The following is a 27,049-nucleotide window of genomic DNA, read 5'->3' on the forward strand; positions in this document are numbered from 1 at the left end:
GAGCGAAACCGCTGCTCAAGGTTTCCATTCCCGTTATACACACTCGCGTTAATGAATAAAATTTAATTAAAAAGTTCGGTGGAACTTCCGCGCAACAAATAGAGTCGCGGCGAAGGAAGTTCTAATTGGAAGGCCAACAGATTGTATTCCACGCAATTATTTTCCGGGATTCTTTTATTTTCCGGGGAGGGGGGGGGGGGTGGTAGGAGAAAAAAATCCCAGTGGCTCCCTTGTTCGGAGACGCATTAATTATCTCGCCACTGGCGGAAACGAGGATTAACGTCGATCGGTTATATTTGTTTGCCGCGATCTTGCCCCAGATAAAGTGCTCGAAAACGTTCTTTCAGCGAAACGAAATTATACGATTAACGATGTGCCGGGTGTGAAAAAGAAAAAACGATTGTTATTTAAATGCCGTTTCCACTTATTCGTTTCCTTTTTATTATCGGATCGTTACGTAAGCACAGCGAGCGAATAAAGTTATACGCGTTTAATTAATTAATCATTCATTTCGCCACTAGCAGCAGTTATGCGCTCTCCAAGCATTCCATGTCCAAAGTCGATCGTTATCCCGTTTAACTGTCTCTTGTTTCGGGAATCAATGGGTCAATCAGACGTACGCAGATGTCTGTGGCTATTTGTGTTCTGGCTTGGCATTGTATCAGAAATCTCCCTTTTGATCGAACGCGTCCTGATCGCTGTTCAACGAGCGTAGACATACTTGAAATTCTATCGCTCTAATTAGTGCCTTTCGTTGCTCGTCATCTGTTCGAAATTCATCAATTTCTCCTGCTTGAAAAATGCTGGAGATTCGAACGATCTCGATGTACAATTTGTACACGATGCATAAAAATTTTATATACATCAGCCAGTAAGCAACGAGTCGATTAAAAGAATTATCACGTGTGATTATGGTGCGCGAAAAAAAAAATGAAGAAGCGATATTCGTTGCAAAATAGACCGCTAAATCGGATCTCTCGGTTGGTTAAGCAGCTCGCTGTTGGAACTAATTAAAGAAGGATCAGAATATCAAGGGGCCGTCGAATTTTTCAACGGTGAAGATATTTTCTCGCGTCATTAAACCGCGAACAAAAACTGTATACTCACGAAAGAGAGGGTGGGAGGTGAAGTAGGAGTGAAAATAGAAAAATTGGCGGGGGAGGGGGAGGGAATGAGAAGAAAAAGAGGGCGATCCAAGTGCACGCCTACGGCAGGTGAAATCTAACGGAAGATTGAAGAGGATGACCGGTTGATGTTACAAAGCGGAGAACGTGCGAAAAAGTCTCGGTGCAGAGAGGGGTAATTAGCGTCAGTCGGCGCTCGCGGATTAATTAAAACGGCTCCTTGGAAATGCGACGTCGACTGGCGACGGTAACTTGAAACGAGAAAAAAGAAAGGGCTTAGAGAGAAAGAAAGGGCTGTTTCGCGACCGTTTCACGCTTACCGGCTCCCTCGATATATACTCGAATGCTTTCCAGGCTGAAAATGAGACCACTCTCGATAATTTTATTCGTCCTTCGCTTTATTCTACTTACACTTGAATTCGGTATAACTAGATCACTGTTTTCTGAATCTTTTTTTATATCACGACCCTTTTTCGTTTGCGAATATATTCTGCTTTGTTCTCAATGTACCGTGAAAAGGGGAAGGTTGAGGTTGTATCGTTCTTGATTAAACACACCGCTATCAATAATTTTATATATTCTCGAGGGAGCTCGGTGCCGTTTAACAAGAAACCTCATTAAATATTGATGAGGATAAAAATTTTTCAAGCAACAAACCACTGATGAAGGTAGGAGGGAGTGTTATCAGGAAAATTTGTTACTTTCGGTAATAAGAACAAGGGCAGTCCGTGACGAATACTTTATTTCTCGTAAATTATTAAAAATAACAACGATCCATGTAAACTGTTATTTCTTTTAAACACTTTTTAGAATAACACCGAACAGACTCTTCTGTTTTATTTAATCAATCGCTACAAAGGGGAGATACGTCGCTATAGAAGATTCTCACTTTCTTATCTATTTATGTACATTCGTAAAAAATTTCTTAGATAAAGAAGACTTATCTAATTTTACCATTTTTGACTAATAGCATTTAATATCGCGTACGACTAACGGGTGCTTCTCTCTTTATCTTTCAAATTTTGTAAAAAGACTTACGACTAATGGTATCGTGTCGCAATCAAAAGAGTACCATGGAGTTTTTGCTATGGTTTACGAACGTCCGTGTCTTATTTTCCAAATAACACTCGTTAATCAGGATAATTGGACCATCTGTCTTTGCTTAACCTTCATGGTCCCTTAGATACAACAAAACCACGACTATTACGCGTACAGATAATGGCAGTTAATTATATTCAACTTACAGCGATTTATACATCTATTCGCCCAAAATTTTAAGGCGAATGAAATTTTCACGAGTAATTTATATTTCAAGCCAGACACGATGAAAAATGCAAGAAAGCATGCTATAAATTTAAATCAAAAACTCTTGCTACATTATATCAAACTTTCACGAGGTGTTGTAGAGGGTCAGTAATGTGAAAAATGAAAAATTAAATATTCATGCTTTAAACTCAACAAAGTTATCTTAGAATTTTTAATTATCTGAACGAATATTCGAATTACTGTAAGTTACTGCACGTTTCTGAATATTCGCGCTTCAAATTCAACAATTGATTTTTTCCATTTCCATAAAATGTAAAATTGTGGGAAGAAATTCGTGCGTTACTTTTCAATTTCTGTATACAAAAGAGATATTCTGAATCAAACGATGCAATAAATTTTCAATTCGTCCTTTCGCGATATCCGCGAGAAAAAAGTTAATCTTCGTCCTGGTTCAGATTGACAAAACATCTTTTTTATTCGAGCAAATATTTTCCTTCCATTTGCTCGCTGAACGATATTTTTCCTTCCTTTCACGGCGAAGTTGTGTACAGTAAAACAGTAACTCGAACGTAGGAAGAAAACTGCAGAAAAGGAAGTAATCGCAGTTCACCGTAATCACGATGGTTTAGACTCGGTAAAAAAAAAGAGCAAAATTAAGTAGTAATCAGTACGAATGGCCCGACACAGCTTTCGAGCAAACTGTTCCTCCCGTTTCTTTCCTTAATCCTTTAGCAACGCTCTTTTTCCTTAACTCCTGGCACACATTGCTGTACCCTCTGTAAACATTTCTATTTCAAAAATGAAACGAAACTTTCAGTTTACTGTTTACCAAGAAAATCCTTCGCGTTACGATTTCTCGTTAATTCGTCGAACGAATCGATAGCATTTTCTATCGAACTTATTTACTCGTATATTGGAATATCTGTTAATCTCGCGAACTGAAAGTCGCAAGAATCTGTTGATTTACTTTTTCAAAAAACGTACGTACAGGGTGTTCCAAAAATCATAGGAAAAGACATGGAAGAATGCGAGAAGGATCGAGTTTTATCTTCGAAGCGAATTCACTCGTTTCTTATGCCACGTCTTATGACACGAAAGACTCCGCGTTTCCTTGTAACATTGATTCCATTTGTCGAAGGCAGAAATAGAACGTAACGAGTTTGCCTGGATAGGAAGTCGCTTCGAGGTGAACGTATCGAAACCGAGGGAAGTACGGTAAAGTTTCGTCAACAAGGGAGAAGGAAGTTTATTATTGGAGCACCTTGTCGACGTTTCCCCGCCATTGTTGCCAACAATGCGGTTGTTTTTTTTATTTAATTAAATATACGTCAGTCTGTAACTCGGTTACTGATTCCATCATCGAAGTTTCGTCTAACTGCTTGTTGCTGGTCGATCGGCGTGTAAAAGGCTCGTTAAAAACGTCTGTCCGATCCGTAAAACGTTTCCGAGCGTGGACTAACAACGGCAACGAATACGAATTCAATGGTTCAATCCGAAACGATTGTCGAGCTCGTCTGTTGCAGTGGAAAAACAAGAAAAAAAAAGAAAAAACACATCGTCTGTTTTCCTACCGAAAAGAACAATTTCACACGAACCAGTGCGCGATCTCGTGTCGTGCATGCCGAGGCAAGGAAAACAAGCGCGGAAATTAAATCACTGTCTACAGGATATTCCGAAACATTAGGGTAGGTATATACGTGCAAAGAAAAATTGTTTTCGCACGAGGATGGTCTATATGATTTTCCAAAGAAAAATAAATCAACTGAACGCAAAATGAAACGATGACACACTTAGGAAAGCAATAAAATTGAAGAGGTACGAAATAGAAATAAAAGGAAAACGAAGATGCTCGAAGCGAGCGGCCAAGTTCAGACATCGTTGGAATAGAGATAAACTGAATCGAGTATGGTCGATAACACGGAAACAATTCGCAGGGAAGACCACTTGTCGAGACCGAGCACCGGCTAAATGATCCCGAAAATAAGTAAAAGAAAATGAAGTAAAGTCGCAGCTATTCTGTGGCCGGCGCCGTGATGCATCGCCGCCGGATGTTCTGAAACAAAGTAAATTTACGACAATGCGAAAGGTGGAGTACCGATCGATCGGTGATAGGCGTACGTGCCGAGATCTCCACTTCGTTCGTGCAATTACGTTAAATTATGCGCGAACAGCATCTGCTAATATGTCTGAGTAGCACGTAAATGAAATTTCGGAAACTCCGCTGAAACTGTTCGGAACAGCCCCGCGTTCGCTGGTAACAAACTCTTCCGCGAAGTTTCCCCGTTTCCTTCGGCTTGCTACGCGAAAGGAGCGAACTTATACGCGACCGAGAATTTCATTTTGATTATACGCTTTACGAAACTCGTTTGTGCCTTGTTTGCTCGTACGTCGTTAGGAAACGACGAAACGAATATACTAACGCGATACTCGCGTTTCCGAATGAAACGATTAATCCATTCTACCGTGCCATTAAGACGATCACAGGGCAAACTATCCAAAAATTTACCATCGACAATGTGAACCCGCACGCTGTTAGGACGAGTGTTATTCGGCGAACACGTGTAAAGGCCTGAGTCTTTCTCGATCGCCTTCTGAATTAGCAGACGGCTGGAAGTTACAGGTCCTTTCTCGGTGATCAGACTGATGCCACCCTTCGGCGACTCGAAGTTAATCGGCTGGAGGCAAAGAAAAACAAGAGCAAAGTCGTAAAGAGAGGACTTAACAACCCCAAGTTCGTGCAACTTTTCAAACTTCCTATCCTACCGGCTTCCTAGTACACCTATTTATTATCAACAATGCGACGAAAATTGCAGCATGCCAGAGAAATCGCGAAAACCAATCTCTTTCACCTTTTTTGAGAACGCTCTTTAATAAGATTGCGCTTAAACCATTTAAATTGAAAGAAAGAAATCTAACCTAACCTAACCTTCGCGAAAAAGGTTAGGTTTTTTTCCATTTTTTCCCAATTTTTTTTTGCGACGAAAATTGCAGCATGCCAGAGAAAGTAAAGAAAGCAAAAGAAAAATGAAATTTCCAATGCATTTCTAACGCGTATGCGTTTAACTTTCATTCCATCGATCGTTTATAATATCGACTCGAAAGAAGATGAAGGCTATGAAAGTTCTTTACGTAATAAATCACCAGAGGAGGATCCTCGTTCCTCAATCACTGACAGCTTTAGTTACACCGTGAATAATTTACATCCTAGAAGCAGTTTCTTATTTATATAAGCCAACCTGTATTTCGTTGTCGGCGAACAACCGATAGCTTGTTAGTGGCCATTCATAAATAACGCCTTCGACTGCACTGATAATCGATATCGCGTGATAACAATCAGTTACACCTACCTGATTAATTCCTTCGGTAATTCCATACCGGCTTTCGAGATTTTATTAATTAATTCTCTTACCTCGTGATTATGGCTCCAGACGATCGTGGACGGTGGTTCGGGGGCGAATTTCACCAGGCACGTCAAATTTATCGTACTGTACTTGTTGATGAACAGGTCAGGACCTCCGGAGATCTCCGTCTCTGGCTCTGAAATCAGAACAAGAACGCTTGTTACATAGATAATTATTATTTTCTAAAAAGTGTTTACGAGACACCCGGTGTCTTATCGGCGATATCAGCTTTCGAGATGAAACGAAATTCCGTTATAGAAACTGACACAACGCTCGTAGCGATCTTAACGAAGAATAGTAGCTTCGATGGAAAAAACCGAACGGTCAGATGTTTGTTTTTCCTCGGCACCGGTCAAATTCAATCTTATTGTTAGACAGAGGGTAAGGCTCGGTCCGCCGAATAAAATCCAATAACGGGGAACGGAGATCTCTCGACGCGATATATCCGATACTGTTCCGTGAAAGCAACGCTTGTCCGAGGGAATACCGATTCGATCAGTTCTACATGGCTTGTGAATCTCTCCTAAGAAAGAATTCGCGTCGCGTACAATCAACGAAACACGGGATACATCGGAATGCGTCTACTTGCTTGGAAAACCGTATCGTTTATTGAACCGTTCTGATGGGGACGCCTCGTGTTTCGCGATCCTACCGATACAATCTCTATGGGAATATAAATTTTTCTCAAACGAAGCAGTATTTCTTTCCTCCATTCGGACGTTCAATGGCGAATAAAAAAAGGAAATAGAAAATTTCAGATGGAAAGTGTACTCTACACGATAACTGTAAAAAGCTGATCAAATTTGTTTGTCTAACCTATGTACCGAACTTACAAAAGCAAACAATGCAATTTGAAGTTTATGCTCGAACGAACTATGTTATCGGAGGAAAATTCTGGCGTTCCTAAACCATCAGAATGGTATTCAGAGATGCCGATCGTATAACAATTATTTGCTTTTCGCTCGAAAGGGTTGAAATTTCAAACGCACACGATAGCAAAGGGCACGGACACGGACGTTTGACCCGTTGATCGCACGGTAGCGAGCAAACATTGACGCGAGTAATCATCTCGACAGCGCGGTCTTGTTATTCCCGTGACATTTTGCAGCGGGGAAATAACAGGTTTATCCTGACGCTCGGACGTTTACCTACGCGGTAAAGGAATATCACAGCCGGGCATCCGGGATTCCTCGAGTTTCACGAATTCTCTTTGGTTAGTCGCGATGTTACTGACCCAACCCTCTTCCGTCTTTGTTCAATTTTCCTCCATCTTGCCTGGAGAAAACTTCGCCAGTTCTAAGACAAACACGCTCGTACAGAGAACGAAGCTGTTTCCTTCGCGAAGGAAATGCAACCGTTGTTCTGTTCAACAAATCGTCTTTAGTTTATTTTACAGCGTTCGTAATTTATCTGAACTAACTCCCTCGACGGGTTGATTCGTGAGATGATCTTCCCGCGAAATTATAGCGCTGGCAAAACAATTGTTCCCAAAGATCATCCGGACACCGAGGTGGGGGGGTTTAATAATATGCTGGTAGATAAAGCGAGCAGAGTGTGTATAATGAACAATTCGGAATAGGATCAGCCGAAACTAGAAGCCAGGGGAATCGAATTCGTGCCCTTTGTGTTCATAATCGTCTACGTTATCTGCTAGAGCAACGCTAGCACCGTGTTATTCCCACTTCCATGATCCTTCTTATTAGGTATGGAGGTGCCAATATCGCGCTTGGCCATCTTACTGCCACATTCGAGCCGAATGTCTGTCTGCAACTTTGGAATTTCGACCATTCTCAACTTTGAAGCTTTAAGGGTTCGTAACTTCACAGTTGGCAAGTTCGTAGTCGCGAATCTTCGAAACTTCGCAAGTTCAATGCCCTTAAAGGTTCAACATTTTTAAACTTTAAAACTTCAGAGCTTCGGAATTAGCTTCAGAATTAATTACCCTTAAACTACGAGTCCTCTCGATTTACTTTGCAACTTAATTAATCTTTCGTCTGGAATAAGCGTCCAAAAAGATAGAGAATGGTCGAAGGAGGAAAGCGAGTTCTTTTAAGAAATCTCTGTATCAGCTGTCGAGTTTCTAGATTTCCTAGCCAACGACATCCGGTGTCCGTTCGAGCGGAAAGCAACACAGCGGCGAAGGATCTTCATTTCCTCCGGTGAAGCGCATCCCTAAGCGGCATATTGCCTCTTCAACCGGGAACTCTCGGGGGTTGAGGGGTACTAGGGGATGACTATCGGTATGGAAGACATTTTACGAGGTACAGCAGCACCACGAGGATTCGCTCCTTAAGGAATAATCAATCTGTTCTTTAGTAGCTGCCTCGGAGGAGATACGCTGACACCTGCGGCGGTTATTGATCGATCAAACTGAAAGTTCAACGCGACAAATTGCCTCGCTGAACTTATCTTCGATCGATCTATCGATTGATGCTTTTTCTCATTGTATCGGATGAGAATTTTCAATCAACTCTTTTATTCAACGAAAATATAAAAACTTTATCCGTCCTTTTTATAAATGAAAAAATTAATAAGCAAGGATTTTCGTGATATTAAAATCTTCAAAGTGAAAATTGGTAAGGTGAAAAGTAAAATTTAAAATTTAAAAATGAAATTATCGAGAGATCATGGATGCTTCTGAATTACTTCGCGTTTCAGTATATTCGACTGATTAATCGCTGAATTCTGAATTAATTTCATTCCGCTGGTCTAATAAATGCCGCTTCAGTGTTTCTTGTATTTATTGCGAGCACCAATTCCGATAATCCCACAGCTTTATCTCTTACTGGAGCCCGGAACGTCCGACTAATTCAGCGAATTAATATCTAACCGAAGCATCGATCTTCGTTCCTAATCGATCTTTGCTCGAGCCATCCAACAGGAAATAAATCGAGAGAGGCAACGGATACGTAACTCGACCGCGACTACGGCCGCAATTGAATCACCGTTGCTTTCTGTTAGTCTCAAAAAGAAAAAAAAAAAAATAGTAAAGGTTAACAACAAGTGGGAGTGGATAGTAAATCGACGCTCTACTAAGAATAGAATTCTCTTCGACGTTGATACACCGAAATCCCGAGATTTAATCAAGTTGATTCCACGGCTTTAAGAGCCACGACTCTTGCTTTTTATTCAAGAGCCACAGGAAAAGCGATTTCCGTCCGTTGCGATACTCGCTCCTTTCTAAATCGCATCTTCGTCAATGGATGAACGTACAAAGTGGAAATTGTTCGACACAGCTTTTTCAGCGCCAGTCACCCTGAATTTATGTTGATTTTTTATGGTAATGCAATGTTAGTATAAAAACACTCTGTACGCACATCTGTTGGGTTAACGGGCTCGATCATGGGGAAAAGACAGCACCGAGTCCGGCATTATTTGTCCTTTCGAATCCTAGTCACGATTTTCAGCCGCAATGGAAATCGCTTCGCCAGGCTAAACCTTCTCCTTTCGTGGCACACCGGCGACCTTCATTATTGATCCTGCTCGTCTCTTTTCGCGGACCGGAATAATTTATCTCTGTTACGGAGGTGTCCCGGTGACGCGTCACGTCGGAACCGATCCTTCAACGTGTTTCGGGCTCCTACAGCACTTTCAATGATTTCTACCCTCGAGACGCGAAGAATTTTAAGCGGGCATTGTTTTTAAAAGCTCGATGGACGGTGTGAAAATGAATTTCGATTAACTGCGATCATCGATTAGTCAGGAAATGTGCAGGTTTCGTAAGCCGTTCCATTCGAGCTGGCCATAACACGATGTCCAGACGGATTAATCGCAGTCGAACGATAAATGTTCGCGAGACACGGCTCGTTCGACCGCAAATACGATCCTAATGGAAGGTTCGGCTAGAAGCACGCGGTTATTTTCGATCACGATCGACTAACAAGCCCGATCGTTATTCCCAAACCTGGTGACAGAGCAGTTATACCGTTCCGCGATAATCCCGTGAAATAATGTTCCAACGAGTCCCGCAGGAATTCGTCAACCTCTAAACATTACTTTCGTCTAATTCTCAATATGACGTCCCTTATTTTCAGTTAAACCGAGCGGAGAGGGTGGTTGGCGAACGTCCAATAATCGGAAATCATTCAGCCTCGTATTGAACTAACGAAACTTTGTATCACCCGCACCCTTCCTCGCCCGTTTAATCCCCTATTCCTCTATCCTGACCTAGCCTCGAACCACGGATCGTTTCTCCCTTTTATCTTTATCCTACCTTCCTCGCAATCGAATCTACACCTGGTCTAATCTACCGACGACTAATGAGAGGATTATCGAAACCGGATTAACCGATGTTTCGCCAGCAATTGCTAGACGTGTCGCCGTAATCGCCATCCCTACGCCACCGCTCCCTTTCAATCTATACACTGTTTTCCCCCGCTGTCCAATGCTATTCAACCCGCTTTCCACGATGTACGTATCGATCGATTTACGCGTTGAAAGCAATCGTCGATGTCACCCGCCACGTAATTAACCCTTGCGATGCTGACGTTTATAGCCAGTGCACAGAGGACGACGTTAGAGCCGAAACGAACCGATATAGCCACTTGCTTCGTCTAAGGATTTCTATCATAAATGTAGGGAACGCAGACGGAAAGGGTAAAAAGGGTAAAAAGGAACACGAAAATGTTCTTTCCGAGATTACGAAGTGGACGGGCGGAGAATTTAAGAGGACGCAATCGGCGACTTTTCAACGCTACTACGAGTTACACGAGCCGGAGGGTAAAGTAATTTTACGATTTCCAAAGTTAAGCAACGCCGAGAAATTAGTAAGAGCTAGCTAATTTATTTAAATCCGTCGGCCACTTTTGAAATCGCTCGGATCCCACGATTTAGCCGGCGTTGCTTGGTCCAACGTACCTACGACGATCAGAGGATTTAGGAAACAGGATTAAGCGATGCTTCCGTTCGAATCACTTTCGACCGGTGTATCTCCTTCTGTAACGGATATGCTCCACTGCTTCTCAATCGTTAAAAGCTTTCCACGGTGCAGGGCTGGCTGACCCTTTTTCGCGGAGCGAGAACGATACGCCATGAAAATGTACAAACTTCACCGCCGCGGGCCACTTTAATCCGAAAAGTCGAAAATCCTGCAACTAGATTCGCTCGTTCACGCGTTCCACCTTTTTTTATCATTTAACCTCTTTCTCATCGTATCGGATGCTACTTTTATCCAAATTTATTTTTCTGAATGGTTGCTTGAAAAATCTAGTTTGCTAAACGGAACCACCGAAGAGGCAAGTTGTCCGACGCATTGTATCCGACGCGATGGCTCAAAGTGCAACGCTAATGAGCCGAAATGAACGCGGCGTCCCAGTTGATGACAGAAAGGTACATAGCGGTAGCTTTTTTCCGGGGCAATTATTCACCTAATGGAAGCTTCGCTGCGGTTAGTACTCGATGGAAAAAAAAAAAAAAAAATAGAAAAAGGGGGACATGGAGGGGGACCGAACGTCGGTATGTATCGTGCACGAGGGTTCCCTGTATTTTTCGCGAAAATAGCACGTTGCACTTGAAGGCACGAGAGGTAATTACAATAGCACGCTCTGTAACGGCAAGGTTCGAGTATTGTTATCACGATGATCCGACCTCTCGTCTACTACCTTGTAATTATTCGGCCGGTGTGCTGCACGCGGCCTATAGTCATTGAAATTAAAGCTTTTTGCATTTTCAACGGCGCCTCGTTAATCCGTCACGATGACGCTTTCGTCGCGTGTATTACCGATAAATTGCAACCCTACACAGGGCCGTGCCTAAACGTGGAGACGCACTATTGTCAACGTCACGTCAGCTCACGTGCTCTCGCGTGATGAAATAAAGAGAGGAAGAAAAAAAGAAAAATAACCATCAGTTATTGCGTATATTCAAGCTTATCAGTAGCACGTTACGCAGCTGACGCGTGACAGCGTGCATTTTTCTGCCCATTAATAAAAGAAAAAGGAAACTTTGTGTATAAATTCAAGAGATTGAGAAAAGAATTTGTCCAGAAATACGGAACATATATATATATATATGTTCCTGAGAAGTATGCAAACTATATGAATGATGCAAAATATGCAAATTAAAAAAGCAGTCTCCTATCCGGGATTCAGTTTATTATCAATTTCCCGTGGAAGCATACATTTTCATGAACATCCGTAATCCAATTATAAATCTTCTCGTTTATACACAAAGCGTTTCATTTTTCCTGGCATTTGAAGGAAACAGGGTTCTTATATTTAGATCACGATCTAAGATTCTTGTGTACCAGAATATTCCATTAGTTTCAACGTTATTGTATCTTTATCGAGGTTCAGCTGGCCGAATTTACGACTCTTCCTTCTCGTTTGCGCGAACCAGTTGGCCGAGTTGCAAAATTGATGCACGGAGAAAAACGCGATGCAGCATTCCCGTTGGGAACATCGAAAGGCAAAGGCGTTGAATTTGAATTTAACACAGTTCACGTGAACCAATAGCCATCGATAACTCGTAGGATAAAATCGTTTCATCAAATTCTGCCCGGCTTATAATTCGATCTTTTCTAATGGCACGAGATTTCGATATTCGAATCATCGGATTTTTGCAACGCGGATCGGTATTTTCCAGGGGAAAAGTAAAGCGAAGGGAAAATTGCTGAGAGAAAATGATTCATTTGCGGAAACAGCGTTACTATTAAAGTCAACAGTGCCGGTTGCGTTTATGGGAAATAATTTCCTGCGGTTGTTTCAAGCTCGAAACGATTTAGGCGGACCGATCGTGACGCGTGCGATAAAAGTAACTCGAGGGACGGGACCGTTGAAGAGGTAGTAAAAGTAAACTGAGATCGTTTCGGGGCAATCGTAGATCCTCACCGAGGGCAAATTCGTAAAAAGAAGGAAAAAAAAAGCGCACCTAATAAAGGTGAATGTATTCGATAGACCTTTCAGACAGACTGGAGAAAGGTTTCTCGGATAAAAATTAGGAAGGTAAATCGCAGAATTTGTCGTTCCTTTGAAAACAGATCATCGAGGAAAAAGTAACGTTATCCCTGTTCTTTTCTATCTCGACGAGGAGGTAGATTGCAAAACGTAGAACCGTGGAAAGTCGCGTGGAAAATTCATGAATTTTTAACGAAACCGGAGGAAAGGGTCTGGTAGAGCTGACGGAAACGGAAGCGAAACAAGCTCTTCCGTGGAAAGGAAAGGATACTTTAAAGGAGACGTCGAAAGGAGCAACGGGTCGTTTCTTTTTTTCCACGCAACCGTTCCAGATTCCAGGACGAGGTAGCTAAGAGAGAAGGAAGCGAAAGCATTAGAGGGAGCAAGGATCGAGAGGAAGAGGTGGACGTGGTGGTTGTTGGTCGTGGTCGTGGACGGAAAGAAAGACTCAATTTGTCGCCACAATTTCACGGGTATCGGGTGCCAAGAATGCCGCGCAGAGAGCCCGCCAATTGTTTCTCGATTCGTTCTACTCTGCTTCCTTTATTAGACGTCTCGGCAGGGGTTTGTGTGTCGTTTCACCACGAATGAACAATTTGTCGAACACCTTCCTCTGATTCACCCGAAAAGACGCTCTCAAACCCCCTCAGCTTTTCCTCTGCCTACTTTCCTGTACGCCTGTATGCGTGTGTTTCTACAAAACACGAAACGCTCCAACGATCGAACGCCGCTCTACTCAGCCTGTTTACTGGAAACAAGCGTTTGCTTTTCGCTTTTCAACAGTGCTGTCTGTTTCGATGCCAATACACCCTATGTTCCTTTTGTTCTCCTCTCTTTTGTGCATCGGTACAACTTTATGCTTATTTGTTTTTTGTTTACAACATGCAGAGTACATCTCGAAAGAGGATCCGATTCGATAAATTAGTAATAACAATAGAATTACATACACGAATTTCGATTCGTTTAATTGCTTCAACGGTTTAGCATTAGTAATTTTTGTTGAAAAGACTCGAGTTAATTCTCTAACTCGCTAAAAGATGCAACTGCACGCGTGTCACCGTGTGCTATGAAAAAAAAGAAAGTTTCCCTGCCAGTACGCTTTCAGGCGGGTTAATAGGCGGAAGCTCGAAGCAGTTTCGAGTTTTTCGCGTTTTAACGAGCTACCGCGAGGTGTTGCGGCTGGAATTATTACGCGGATATCGCTGTTTAGTGCTCGACTTATCGTTGCTACTTTCTAACCAAATAGATATCGCGACGGTGACGAGGCACGGTATCGGCTGTTTAATCGTACACGCGAACGACGAGCGCATGAAAGGAAACCGCGTTATTATTCCAAGCGACGTAATTATACGAGCCAGTAACTGGGCGTATCGAACGACGAGCAAGGGAAACGGTGTGAGAGGAAAGGGGTGAGTTGGTGAATCTTCCGGAGACATAAACAGCGCGATGACAACGAGGAAACAGCGTCGAACGTTTCGCTTTGACGGTATCCGATGGAACGATCTATTAATTTGAAGGAAATTTCCCTCGGTAAATCGGGACACGCTTGTTTCGCCGTGAATCCTCCGATGAAACGGTTTTACGATACAATATTTTCGGTTTTACGAGGCAGATTAATGTTCCTAATGTATACAGCCTGATCGCGATATTTTAATTAAGCGAAAAATCAGTATCTTTAAAGGGAACGGAGGTGAAATAAAAATGAAGCATTTTCAAAATGTCTGGAAGAATTAAAGAGCAACGCGAAGAAGTGAAAAGTAGTGGAAAAAAAAGAAAGGGCGAGAAAGGATCCTCTGATGATAGACACGAAAGAAAGGAAGAGATATCGAAGGACGAAGCGGCGATTTCTCTACCTTTTCATTTCTTTTCAGCAGCAATAGCTTCATTAGCTTTGGCGATAATTGGCTCCGGTCCGTGACTTGCTTTCGCAAAACACTGTCCGTCCTATCCTTGACGTCGTTATCTTTCCAACCCCGTTCCTGAAAGCTCTTCCTTCTTTCCTACTCTGAAAACTCGAAAAGCGCCCAAGTCCTGGATATCCGGTTCTACGCTACGCTTTCAGGAATTTCTCAATTTCTTTTCCCTTACTCGCGCCGGATACAAGCTTTTAAGCTTTGCCAACTATTCCAAGTCTGATAATAGTCGGTGACGTTGATCGATCGCCGCTATTCGTGAATGCAATGATGATTTTCGAGAAACCGAGGGACGGAAAGCGAGGAAATTATGTAGACCGATATCATTGGAATTTCAAAGTATCGCAATTACAGATAAGGATACTTCAATTAACGTAACATTCAACTTACCAACCACTGTTAGATAAACGCGATGACCCACGGGAGGGGTGGTGGATATTTGACACTCGTAGATACCAGAGTCCTTTTTCTGCGGATTCTGTATCCTCAGCACCCACTCCTCTGTGTTAGATTTGTGAATAGTCTGGATACGTTGATCACTCGTATAGATGTAATTACTGACCGTTAAAAGGTGTATGTCTCGATGTCTCATCCATGACACCTGCGAACAATAAAAAAAACTCAAAAGTTAACGAGGATTGAAATATGGTGCAACAATCCTTACTGCAAACTATCGCAAAAAGTATCGATTCGCAATGAATCACAGAAACGTACACCTATGTGGTTTAATTGTTCGACGAGCAATTTGTAAACGAATCGATATCGCGTTATTATTTTCGAGGCTGAAGATAAACGCGTAAAGTGCGGTCGTTCGACCCTAGCCGCAGTTTTCATTTTTAAGAGTTACCTAACCCAAGCCGAGCCGGCTACTGTGCATGAAAGGTAGGTCAGACCGCACTCTGGGGATTAATCGACCCCCTAAAACACAAAAATGATTAGACGCGGGACGATTCGCGACTCATACATTCACCCTTCCGTACACGTATTCACGTGTGCGTGTTGTATACTGACCGCAATATCGTAAACATTGCGCCACGCGTATCCTTTGCTCCGTTTTTCAAGTGAAAAATAAATTCTCCTTTATGCCTTTGCTTCTCATTTTCCACAAATTTTTAACTTTTTCACGAAATTCGTTATATTTTTTTAGTTTAAGATTTGTTATTTGGAATTTTATTTCAGGGAACGAATTACGATTTTTTTCACCGCGATAGCTAAACCAGACCGTAAAGGGTTCGTTCTACTTGTTCGAGGAAAATAATACTACTCAATGACAAAGTAAGTACAATTTTCATATCCCTTTTGATTAACTCTCATTGTTGTTTCGGTCTTTGCTTGGCTGCGATGAGAATTTAAAAATTAAAGTAATTTTTTACCGGCTCATAGCTGTCCCGGATATGTTTGAAATAGCTCGTTTTCCAAGGCTTTACGAGGGACACAGTGTTTGCGTTAAAAAGTCGTATTCGAAGGTAATACACGACGCGAACCACTGTACATTATGCTTCGCTCGACGTTCGCCAGCTTATTACCTCTCGCACTTCCTTCTTTATAACATCGGATACTACAACTTTTACTTCTCTTTTTTATCTCATCCTACGAGCTACCATCGCGTTGTTATGCTATTATACTTTCCACCTCGACGCTTTTCATGCTTATACGTTCTTCACCCCTTTTATAGATACAATCCGTCGTATATCGAATCGTTTCATTTCCTACCGGTGGTACTTACGTCGTTCGCTCGGCTTACAAGAAATATCATTCAATGGTAATATTTTAATATTTTTAATTTTGAGAAAATTGGTACTGGACACTCGAGTAACGTTGCCTGTTAGCCTTTCTACGAGATCAAATTCCCGAGAACGCGTTTATATGCACATAACATGTATACGCGAGTGCGCGCGGTTAATTAACAGATAAGTACATTTACAGCGGAGTAGATTATTTCGTGTACGAGTTAAGTAATTCTCAACGTTTGCGTTAAATTTGGCAAATGGGTTTCTCCGAGCGAATGACACCGCTGCTGTCCAGTTAATTCTTCACTTTTCGTTTATAATTAACGTTGCACGCGACCGGATTTCATTCCTAATTCTGAGAACGTTTTAACGCGAATCAAAGCAGCCTCGTTTTAATCTAAAGCCTATAAAATGTACAGAACGATTCGAAAAAATTTCTCCACGACAGAATAAATCTTTCTGAGAAACCCTATGGAACAAAGGAAAAGTCGGTTCCTCTTCGGCCGAATGGCGAACAAACTGGCAAAGTTCCAACGAGAAGCGTGTAAAATGGTACCTAAGGCGAGCTCGCTGAAATTTCTCCAGGTCGTTAATTAGAAGGGAATCTAATCGATGATCCGGAGCCGTCATAACACCCGTAACCCGAACTACATTTCCTTTCGATTCACTGAATCGTGCCGTAACGACGATCTCGCGGCTTAAATAGCAATTCCGATCGTTTTTGCCATCGCAATTTAACAGATTACCCGCAAGCTCGTTCGAGTTGCGGCCAAGCAATCGTCGCGAATTTGTATCGAGATTATGGAAAATAGATTAGCGAAGATACGCTATTTTTACTGGGAATATCCGTTTTTAGGTAATCGAGTTCGTATCTGAGATGTCACGTATTTCACCTGGCAGAGGAATCTCAATTTTACTCGCGACATTACATGAAACGATATCAACGAAACGTATTATGCAGTACACACTCAGAAAATCTCGTGTGCGGGCACACGCTTTGCATAAAGATGAGTTTCGGGATTAAAAATGGTAACGCATCGTCTGGAACCGACTGGGAGTATCTCTACGTCACTTTCTTCCTTTTCTACTTAATCTTTTTCATCTTTTCCTCAAGAAGTTTCTAATTATATAATACTTTATTTTTCTACCTCCGAATCGTTTTCAGAAAATTTTCCGTCGTAATTACGAATACCGTTTAGCAAGCGCGAATGACGAGAATACTTACGGTTTTATTCCCCAGGTTTTTCACTTTGCACATCAGTTCAACGGTGTCACCAACGAGTCCCGTCACGTTCGACGGGATTGTTGTATCAAAGTAATGGCTCGAATCTAGCGTTGACCATTCTTGGAAAGCGTCCGTTTCGACCAGCCGAGAGCTGTGTACGGTTCCCTCTGAAATTGAAAGCAAATACTGATCGTACGCTTCGATTTCAATGAGATTTACTAAAAACATTCGTGTAAACTGTTGTTTTATAGAATGAAAAGGGCATCAAATATCGCGAAACGGATCGGGTAAAAAAATCTCTCTAGCTGCTCTTTCGCCGTTTTTCATGCTCTTTTTTTTCCCCATTAAAAAATATTACGCTTTTTCATTTCATTTGAAAATTTTACGTTCGCATTTTTCCTTTTTTCTAGTTCCTGAAATTCAGGGAAAAATTAACAATTGAGATAAAGGAAGATTTTAAATGCCCGCCCTTGGTACATTAGCCGGCACGAATATCTGAAATCCTATATAACACGAGGGGTAAGGTATTTGATATCGTAGAATTTGCATTTCATCCCCGACATCGGGTTTACCAGCCTCCTAATTTCGTTCCGTCGCACAAAGGGCGGCGGCAAACGAGCTGGCATGGCGGTAGGGAAAAAGTCAATTACAAGGTTAATCGGTGATTCGTTTGCTCGGCCACGCAATTCGTTCGCGTGATTTTCGATCGAACAATGGCGCAGCAGCGATCTTTTAAAAACGCCACGAGCATCCGAATGGTCCTCGCGAAAGCGAGTGGCTCGAGAATAGTAGAGCGCGGAACAGTTGGCGCGTAACTATCCTGTTTCTGCTGGTCCTGCACTGCGGCAAATACGATCTCATTCGCACGAGTGGCTGTAACCACGTGCACGAGATGCATACATATACAGCGATCGGTGTTCCTCGCTTCCAAACTACCAACCCCAAAAATTCTCTCCACTTTCCTCCATGTTAATCTATTAGGTTGTTGCATATCAAGTAGCCGATTTCGAAACGCATAAATTCGACCGCAAATACCAATTCGTGGACTGCTACTTTGCAGTTTAAAGTTCGATGAAAATCTTTCGCTAGACGAATTAATCAAGCGGAAAGGGAACGACAAAAATTACCATTTTATCTAGAAATTTATCTACTCGGCCATCGAACATTTTTACGCTCCTTTGTTCGTCGGTTTTCAACCAGGATTCTAGGAAGTGCTACTTTTTCACCCATTAATTCGCCCCGCGATATCGCTCTTTTAATTAAATTTTTTTCAATGCACCGAAATTCCGGCCAATTTGAAACACAAAAAGCATTTCTGCAAATTCACCTCGTGTCACGAAGGGAGAAAAAGAGAAAAACATCGTTTGATTAATTTCTGGAATGTAATTCTGTACGATGTAAAATCACCTTCGTTAAGGATATTACAGGATAATTTTTTAATCCAATACTTTGATCCGCCATTTTCAATTACCATTGAAATTTCAATGATACCCACGGTCCTTTCGCTTCCTTCGGTTTTTAATTATGTAAGTGAATTAAATTCGCAATATCGCTCATCGGTGAACCCCATGGGAGGGAAGGTGTTAATTATTCACCGTCCACGATAATTTTTTCACTCTGTATCATTTTTTTATTTCTTCGCTGCACGGCCTCGAAAACCTTGTCAATTTCCATTCGAATTAACATGGCGATTTAATAAATCAACTTCGCAGCCGCCAGGGAGACGATCCATTCATAAAGATAGCAAAAGTTAAACGTGTTAATGGTAACGCTTTAATCGCTGGGAGGATATGAGGCTCGTTTAATATACCATGCGCAACGCCTCGCGTCGCCATTAAAGTGTTAATTAACTGCCTGTCCCTGCGAAACGGCCAACTTCTCCACTTTCTTTCAAGGTGTCATTTTCTCAGACCCATGAAGCTTAACCTTTTGACACAACAGTTACCTGTATGTTACTCATTCTTCCTTATCCATTTTATCATTTTATTTAACACGACGGAAGGATACCAATTAAAATTCTATTTTTTGTTGTAATTACAACAAAGATGAACTATATGTCTCTGGAGGATAACAGAGCGATCAAGTAATTCACTAAGGGATGAATGATGTATGCTGCAGCTTCTCAAACATCATAGACCGCAACGTGAAAATATTATACCACATTTGTCTCGGTGGATATCAAACTGTAATATAAAATCAACCGAAAAAAGTAAATTACCTGGCCACAGAATTTAGGACAGGAATATTTATCTTCGAAATTGCATCGTGATGTCAGCGTCTTTGGTAGGACCCCTCTCGCTATACATTTATCACGTTAAAAGGGTTGGGTAACAGGGTGAAGAAGGGAAAAAGATGGTGGCCAGAAGAAGAGCGGGGCACTAGAGACATAATATACGATCCCTTAAGATATTTACTGTAATAAGCTCGACGAAACCTCTGCTGGATCGAACAAAGACTGCCAAATTAACCCTTTCCTTTTTACCCGGCTCTAAATCCACGCTTTTACGACCGCTTGAATTATTCGCGCCATTTCCACCTCGTCGACCTACCGACCAAGTGTTTTCAGCCCCGTTCGTTTACTCCGGAAGAAACTAAGAATTCCACGTGCTTTCACGCTTCCCTGCCAGCGGATAAAAGAGGATCGAAGAAAGATTCTCTGGCAAAGTTAATTCAGAAGGAAAACAGAGTCGGGTCGTAGAAGTATCCGACTGGTTAATACAGGATACGGCTGGGAGCCCTGATGCTTTTAAAATGGTTGCAGTTTAGCGGTGAGAGTGTAAGAATAAAATTCAAAGAATAACCCCGTTGATTTTAAGTAATTACGAGCAGCACTTTCCTTGTACAGTTATTAGGATTCTGTAATTCGGTACATGGATGGTAGAAACCTTGGTAGAATATCTTTGGAATGTCAATTATCGGAATATCCATTAACCGATCGAGCAATTATTCGAATAGCCCCTGAACGAGGTAAATGATCGATCACCGTCCGCTTATCATTTCCAATTGACCATTCTTTCGTCCCTTATTCCTACCGCAATTTTGCCCTATTCATGAATTCCATTAAAATACCAATTTGTTTTATCTTATTGGCACCTTTCAATGATAAGAGGGCTATTGTGGTTGAAAATTAAATTAAGAGATTTATATGTGAAAATTCATTGACACAAAAAATGAAGTGGGTGGATAGATAATCGTTCAGCGAATAAAATACTCGTTGCTGAAGAAAGCTGTCCGCGGAAGATTTACTGGTTATCCAACATCTCGCGTTCTTGCAATTTCATTTATCAACGATAGAAGAAAAGTGTCTTCATCGAGCGAAACGAGGAACGAAAACGTAACGCGTTAGAAAATTACCGAACAACGGTTTCGATTCTCCAAAGTTACGAGGCAAATTCCGGAGGAAAAAGGTACCGATACATCGTAGGCCATCGTATCGATGACCCCGTAGGGAGCGGGAAACAATAAAACCGTGATAAATTATCAGCGATGGCGGTGCGAAAATCTCTCATCGTAATAAAAGCGTAGCAGTCGACGAAGGGGAAGGAACCGGAAGGGTGTTGGCTCGCTCGAACAAACACGCTTCCGTGCCTAGGTGATGTGGTGAAAAATCGTAAGAGGGAAACGAAAGCTAAGTGTAATCGAGGGAATATTCCGCTGTTCCTTCCGACGAATCAAACTTATCGAATAAAGGATAAGGAAAATGTTTGAACGATTGAATTTTCCTTTTGCTTCGAAAATACTTTTAACAATGTTCGATGGTACTTTTATGGTAATAAGGGGTTGAATGTAGGCATTGTTTGCAATTAGTTTCGATCCGGGGTTGACGTATTCTCCTGGTTCATTCCAATTTCGATGCACGAGAAGCACGTCAAAAGCAAACTATTATTATCCTTTCATAAGATCGTTGGCAAGCAACGAATTCGAGAATCTAGATACTCCGCTTCCATCTTACGAGAACTGACCCTTTTGAAACGACTGACCTAGAAACCGGAAGACGGACCTTATCTTGCGTCCACGAGGATCGTATAAAAAGTCCTGTTCAGCGACAAAACTTGACGTAAAAATAACCTGTCCGATATTGCTTTTTATATTCGAAAATATTAGAGCTCGATGGTTAGAACCCACGAAACACTCAAGTGCTCTTATTAAAAGCTTGTCTTATTAAATTCCTTAACAAGCTACTTCAATCTTCTTGTTCCAGTACTTTGATATTTCATTTTATTACGCTTTTATACAAAACCGTCAATCCGAAGTTGAGACTTTGAAATCCGTATTTCGAAGTTTATAGAAGGAAAAGTAACCGATAACTTCTATAGCGTTTTCTTCACCGGGTTATTCCACTCTAGCCAATAAACGGCTGTATGCAATTTTCCCCAGTGTTTTCTAACCGCGAGCTTCGACGAGAACAGAGATGATAAAACAATTCAAACGGAGAGCAAATATCGCGAGAAAATTGACGACGTTCGAGTTCGAGAAGGATCATCGTTGGTCGACAACGAAATTGGATCTCGTGTTCGTTCAACTTTTTTCCTCCTTTCCCGTAAAGCTGCTATCTATATAGTACCGTTGTAAGCGGGAAATATGGGAAAAATGCGCGGTAGGAAAATGTCTCGGCTTTTAGCGAGGCAAACAATATCGCTGTCAGTTTCGTTCGAAACTTCTATCATTTTTCCTTGTTTCCGTAAAAACTTTTCAACGATCCTTCGTCTCGCTGTACGCGGCGTCGAATTTGCTCGTTTATTAGCATCGAGACGAGACAATTTGATACCTCGAATACCAACGGCATGGCTTATTACACCATCTATGAAACTTTAATGCTTCTTGTCTAATGTATCGATTGAATAACGCCCTTCGACAAAGTGCTTTTACCACTTAAGGTCTCCGTTGTCGTCGTTTCCATGAATATTTGCAAACAACAGTGACAAGAAACACAAACGAAGAGTTTCCATCGAACACACCAGTTTCTCCCTCAGTTTCATTGCTGAATTTTCTTATGTATTAATTTATTCGAGTTTCCAGGGCTTTCATTATTGTCAGCATAAAGAAGATCGACGACTTAGGCAGCATCCAGTACCGCTGGTAACGATTTTCACTCGTCATTCCTTTGAGAAATTCAAAGAAAGGGTTTCCATTAAACAGCATTCACCCTCTCAGGTAGTCAGCAGTTGCTCGCCTTAATAATAAATTTCCTAGTATGTCGAGCACCAGCCGTACTTGCCACCATACCTACGACATGACTAATGACTTCTGGGACGACGCGAATATTGATACGTCGCTGAGAGTTAAGAAACTTTAATGAAATTTCATTCGTGTCGGAACACTGGCGGCTGTCTCTTTGAATTATTCCACTACTCGCTAATCTGTCTCCGATTTCGTTCAGATTTAAATTATTCTCTCCATTGATTTTGCTTCGCAAAGAATCGACAGAAATATTATAATCAAAGTGACGTTATTAAAGTTTGAAACGAATGAAAAGAGGCGAGGAAAGGCTATCCTTGTATCGACTCGGAGCCATTCTCTTTTGCGACAGGCTTGCTCCAGACCACTTAACCAGTTCATCAATTATTCAAAGGAGTTTCCATAGTAGCCACGGTTTCATGTCTTGAAATTACTTAAACTTTTCTTATAACAGAGCCAAGTTATTGCTCTCACTTGTTATTGATCTAAACGAATTAAATGTATTCAAAGGATTTTCTACTGGCGAAAAAAGAACAATCTCTAAGGAAATAAAACTTTCTCACCGTAGAATTGCTAAGTTCCAAGAAATTTCGTTAACAGTTAACCGGTGAAACGAAATCGAGTCGAACGAGCAGAATGCGAAATGTGGAGCAACGATAGGGTTGCCAATGGCCACGAAGAAAACTAATGGCAGCTCTCTCACTCCTCTTGCATCCCCATAGAAACCGCATCTTCTTTAGACTTCCGTCTGTTCGTTCCCCGAAATCGGAGAATGTCGTTCGTGAAACGGAACTTTCGAAACTCTACAGAGAAAATGTAGCTAGAGAGAAAGCGTGTTTTTCGATAAACCGAAAAGTGGCTCGGAAGTGTTTCTCCTTTTCGCGTGACGTAAACTTTGAAAATTCTACGAAGATCGAAGGAAAATTTAGCAAGAGAGAAAAAAGGATCGACTTTTTTTTTACGAAAATTATGTCTTCGTTTACTTTGAAAGAAATACCGCGAGCGGAAATACAGTTGAAATATCGCGGAAATAGTTGCTTACGCGGCATCGTGGCTGACGTTGACGATCGAAGTCGACAGGTGCAACGTGTTTCTCTCTTCAAGACCTTTTCCCCTTTGTCAATGCGCAAAAAGTGCATCGGAAGGAAAATGCCACTTACGGCCTGCACCCCTGTCGATGACACTTTTCTATCCAGCATCGACTACGTGTCGCGTAACGCGAAGGTTCACAATTGAACTTTGCGGCAACTGGGGATATTAACCCTTCTCCGCGTTTTTAAAATCCTCAAAAAGTTAAAATTCTCCTCTTCCAGAACGCTTTGAGCCGAGGCAAAAGAACTCTCATCGAGTGAATAATTTTCAAACGACAGGATCCACATAATGATGCAGTTGTCGGCTACTTTTCCTGTTTTATAGAAACACGCCAAACTCATCTAGATTTAACCTAGTTTCGCCAAGACCGACGTTATGATGAGATCACCGGGGAATATGCTTGTAAGCGAGGAAGATGCTTTTCTACTAAACAGCGAACCCCCCGAGGGAAAAGCTTCAACCGAATAATTCCATTCTTCGTGCTCGTCGCAATATCTTTGCTTCACCCTTTCCCCCTGACTTTTCCTAACTTCGTCAATGTTCAAGATTCTTTCGAAAGAGACTCTTACTCCTAAGACGGAGATAAGAACTTTATGCGAAACAAATGTTCATAAATTCTTGTTTATAAGAGAACTTAGTACTATGGATAATACTGACAAAAAAAAATTACAAGACGAAGAAATTAAGTTCCTTTTTTGCCAAAAAGAAAGTACCTTCAAAAGGACAAAGTATCGATGCGAAATTTAGGGTGTAAAAGTTATCTTGATCGAATAAAAGTGACGCTAAGGAGAAAAAAAGATACAAAGGATCTGATATTAATGCAAAATTACCCTCGGCTCGCGAAATTGTCGAAAGTTATGAGGGCAATCAGGCATTTTCTAAGCCAGAGAGGGAAGAGAATTTCGTAGAAGTCGAGGTACCCCTGCTGCGAGACCAGTTTCACGGATTTGCCGTAAATAACCACTTACTTAACCCTCCTTAAATCTAAACGCTTCTACGACTCAAGTTTACACCGTGAATCCAGAGAATCCCCATTTCGAGTAACGCGAGTCCGTTGCCATTTCGCGAAGGAACCTTATTAAGCGAGGCTTTCAGATTTTAATGAAATCCCACGGATCCTTTATTCCGTAGAAATTAAAACTTTCTCAAGCGTTGCTACTTCTACCACCTCGTTCGATCCTAACCGATCGCCGCAGAATAGCTTCGGCAAATATTACCCTATCTTCGTTCGCCATCGCGTGAAATATTGTAATATCTTGCAAAGAGAAGCAGAAACGTTCCTCGTGCACCGATGAAAAGTTTACGTCGGGTCCGCGGCAGGCTAAGATTTAAAATCGATAAAAGGTTTTACGATTCCTTCGCTGATCGCATCTCCGTTTTATATCCACTTTCCCTTTAAGAAGCAGCCGTTTCCAACGTTAATAATCGCCCCGGCAGACTGGCCGAGGGGTAAATAACTTCTCGGCAACGAGCCGTTCCACTTTTATTGCGTTTAATGGAATAAATAGTTTGCCCGGCGATGCAGCCTTCCAGGCGAAACGACAAACGATATTCTGTCGGGCAAGTATAACCCGTTCGGTTACCAGTTACCGAAATCAGCATCACGGATCAGGTGTCATACGTCCACGGTGGACGTTTCAAAATGCAATTTACGTGTAACGGGTTATATCGATCTGAATCTAGTACATTGAAATTGACTTATTTCCTGGACGAGAGAGGGACAGGGAAAATTCAAGCGGGACACGTGTACGCGTAAGCCATTCGTACAACAACGGAGGCATAATTCATCGCGATAATTACGTTCGTCGCGCGAAGATAAACCGACGCGAATGTAAACTATAGGACGGTAGCCGCGCAACAGTCGCATTAATCTCCGTTAAATCATTTTAGACGGCATAGAATTTGCGCATAAATTAACTAGCGCAATTCGTTCGTTTCGTTGTTCCCTACGTTTCGTCGTCCTATCGCGAAACAGCATCGACGCGACCTAATTTTTCACGACAATTAGACTCTTACCATCGTTATTCGCACTCTTTGCCTCGTTTCCTCTTCGTGTCCCCAAGTTATTCAGAAAAATGAAACCGAGGAAAAATTAACCGTGATTTTAGTTTTCTATTATTTAGCAAATTGACCGAACGAGACGGAGCTTCGACTCCATTTACTCCGGCATCGCAAACATTTTCAATCTTTCTTATTTAAACGACTGCTAACAGCCCAGGTTTCTCGCAAGGAAACGCTTCGGCATTCTCGTTAATGAACGACCACCTTTTGTTCGAAAGTTCTTACGCTCTCCGCGAACAGGATCGTTTGAAAAGCCCGTCAATGCCGGCATTACGAGCAATTATAGAATCCCGAAGGAACAATAGCCGCGAGAAAACAACAATCTGAAAGTTTCTCATCCATGCGAGGAGGAAATTGCGAGAACGGTTCGCCCGTTTGTTTATGCAGATCAAAAATTAAACTACAACCACGGAGATAATTGAAAACGCATTACTTCTGCGTACTGTCCCCTGTGCCGGTAATTAAGCTGTCGTTCGCAGCCTGCCAGTTTTTCATCGGTTCGTTTTTATATCCCAGAATTCTCGTCAAAGACCCGCTGACAATCTTCATTTCCCAGACATCAAATCACTTTACTTATTCCTCGAGGACTATTCACCCTTTCGTCGTCAAACGACAACGATAATTTCGAACGTCTTTTTTTTCTGTCTGCCTTTTTGCAATGCTAATCGTTTCACGATCAAAGGAAAAGCTTTGATTTATAAACTAGCCGTTATTCATCGTTTTCAACGAAAGACACTGGATGTTGCTTTGGGATGCTAATTAGTTTACTTTGGAAAAATTCGCGACGATGGAAAAGATCGGTACCCTAAGAAATTCGGATACTCCCATCGCGACCATCATACATTTAGCCTGTTAACGGGTTGAAAAGGAGTCAAAGTGGAGCGGCGCTTCAAGTGCGAAGCTAGTAGGGTTTTATACCTTCAAAGAATTCTGAAGAGCGACGGTCAAGAGATGCCTGGAAGGTGAAGCAACGGCATCGTGAGTCAATATTTTCCCGTTGCATGTGAGACATAGTCAACAATTTTCTAATTCGAAAGAAATCGAGTGGAGTCATTTCGCGAAGCATACCGTCAGGAATACACGTTCCGACTCGAAGACGTTATCTTGGGAGGCAAAGAAACGCGTTTCAACAGAATTTTCGACTCTTCTGTAGTTTCGCTAGAAAA

General features: G+C 41.8%; 1 protein-coding gene across 1 annotated transcript in view; it reads right to left on the reverse strand.

Moving 5' to 3' along the window:
• Nucleotides 1-872: 872 nt before the first annotated feature.
• LOC117611949 (zwei Ig domain protein zig-8-like) overlaps nt 873-27,049 on the reverse strand; it is a 36,070-nt gene continuing 9,893 nt past the window's right edge. Inside the window, exons 2-6 of the mRNA XM_034340474.2 lie at nt 17,553-17,719; nt 14,988-15,198; nt 5,800-5,927; nt 4,897-5,065; nt 873-4,443 (exon numbers count right to left, since the gene is read on the reverse strand). Coding sequence (XP_034196365.1) covers nt 4,355-4,443; nt 4,897-5,065; nt 5,800-5,927; nt 14,988-15,198; nt 17,553-17,719 — 764 coding nt within the window. The 3' untranslated portion in view covers nt 873-4,354. The remainder of the gene's footprint in view (nt 4,444-4,896; nt 5,066-5,799; nt 5,928-14,987; nt 15,199-17,552; nt 17,720-27,049) is intronic.

The sequence above is a fragment of the Osmia lignaria genome, chromosome 10 (genome assembly GCF_051020975.1).
Source record: "Osmia lignaria lignaria isolate PbOS001 chromosome 10, iyOsmLign1, whole genome shotgun sequence".
Classification (NCBI taxonomy): Eukaryota; Metazoa; Arthropoda; class Insecta; order Hymenoptera; family Megachilidae; genus Osmia; species Osmia lignaria.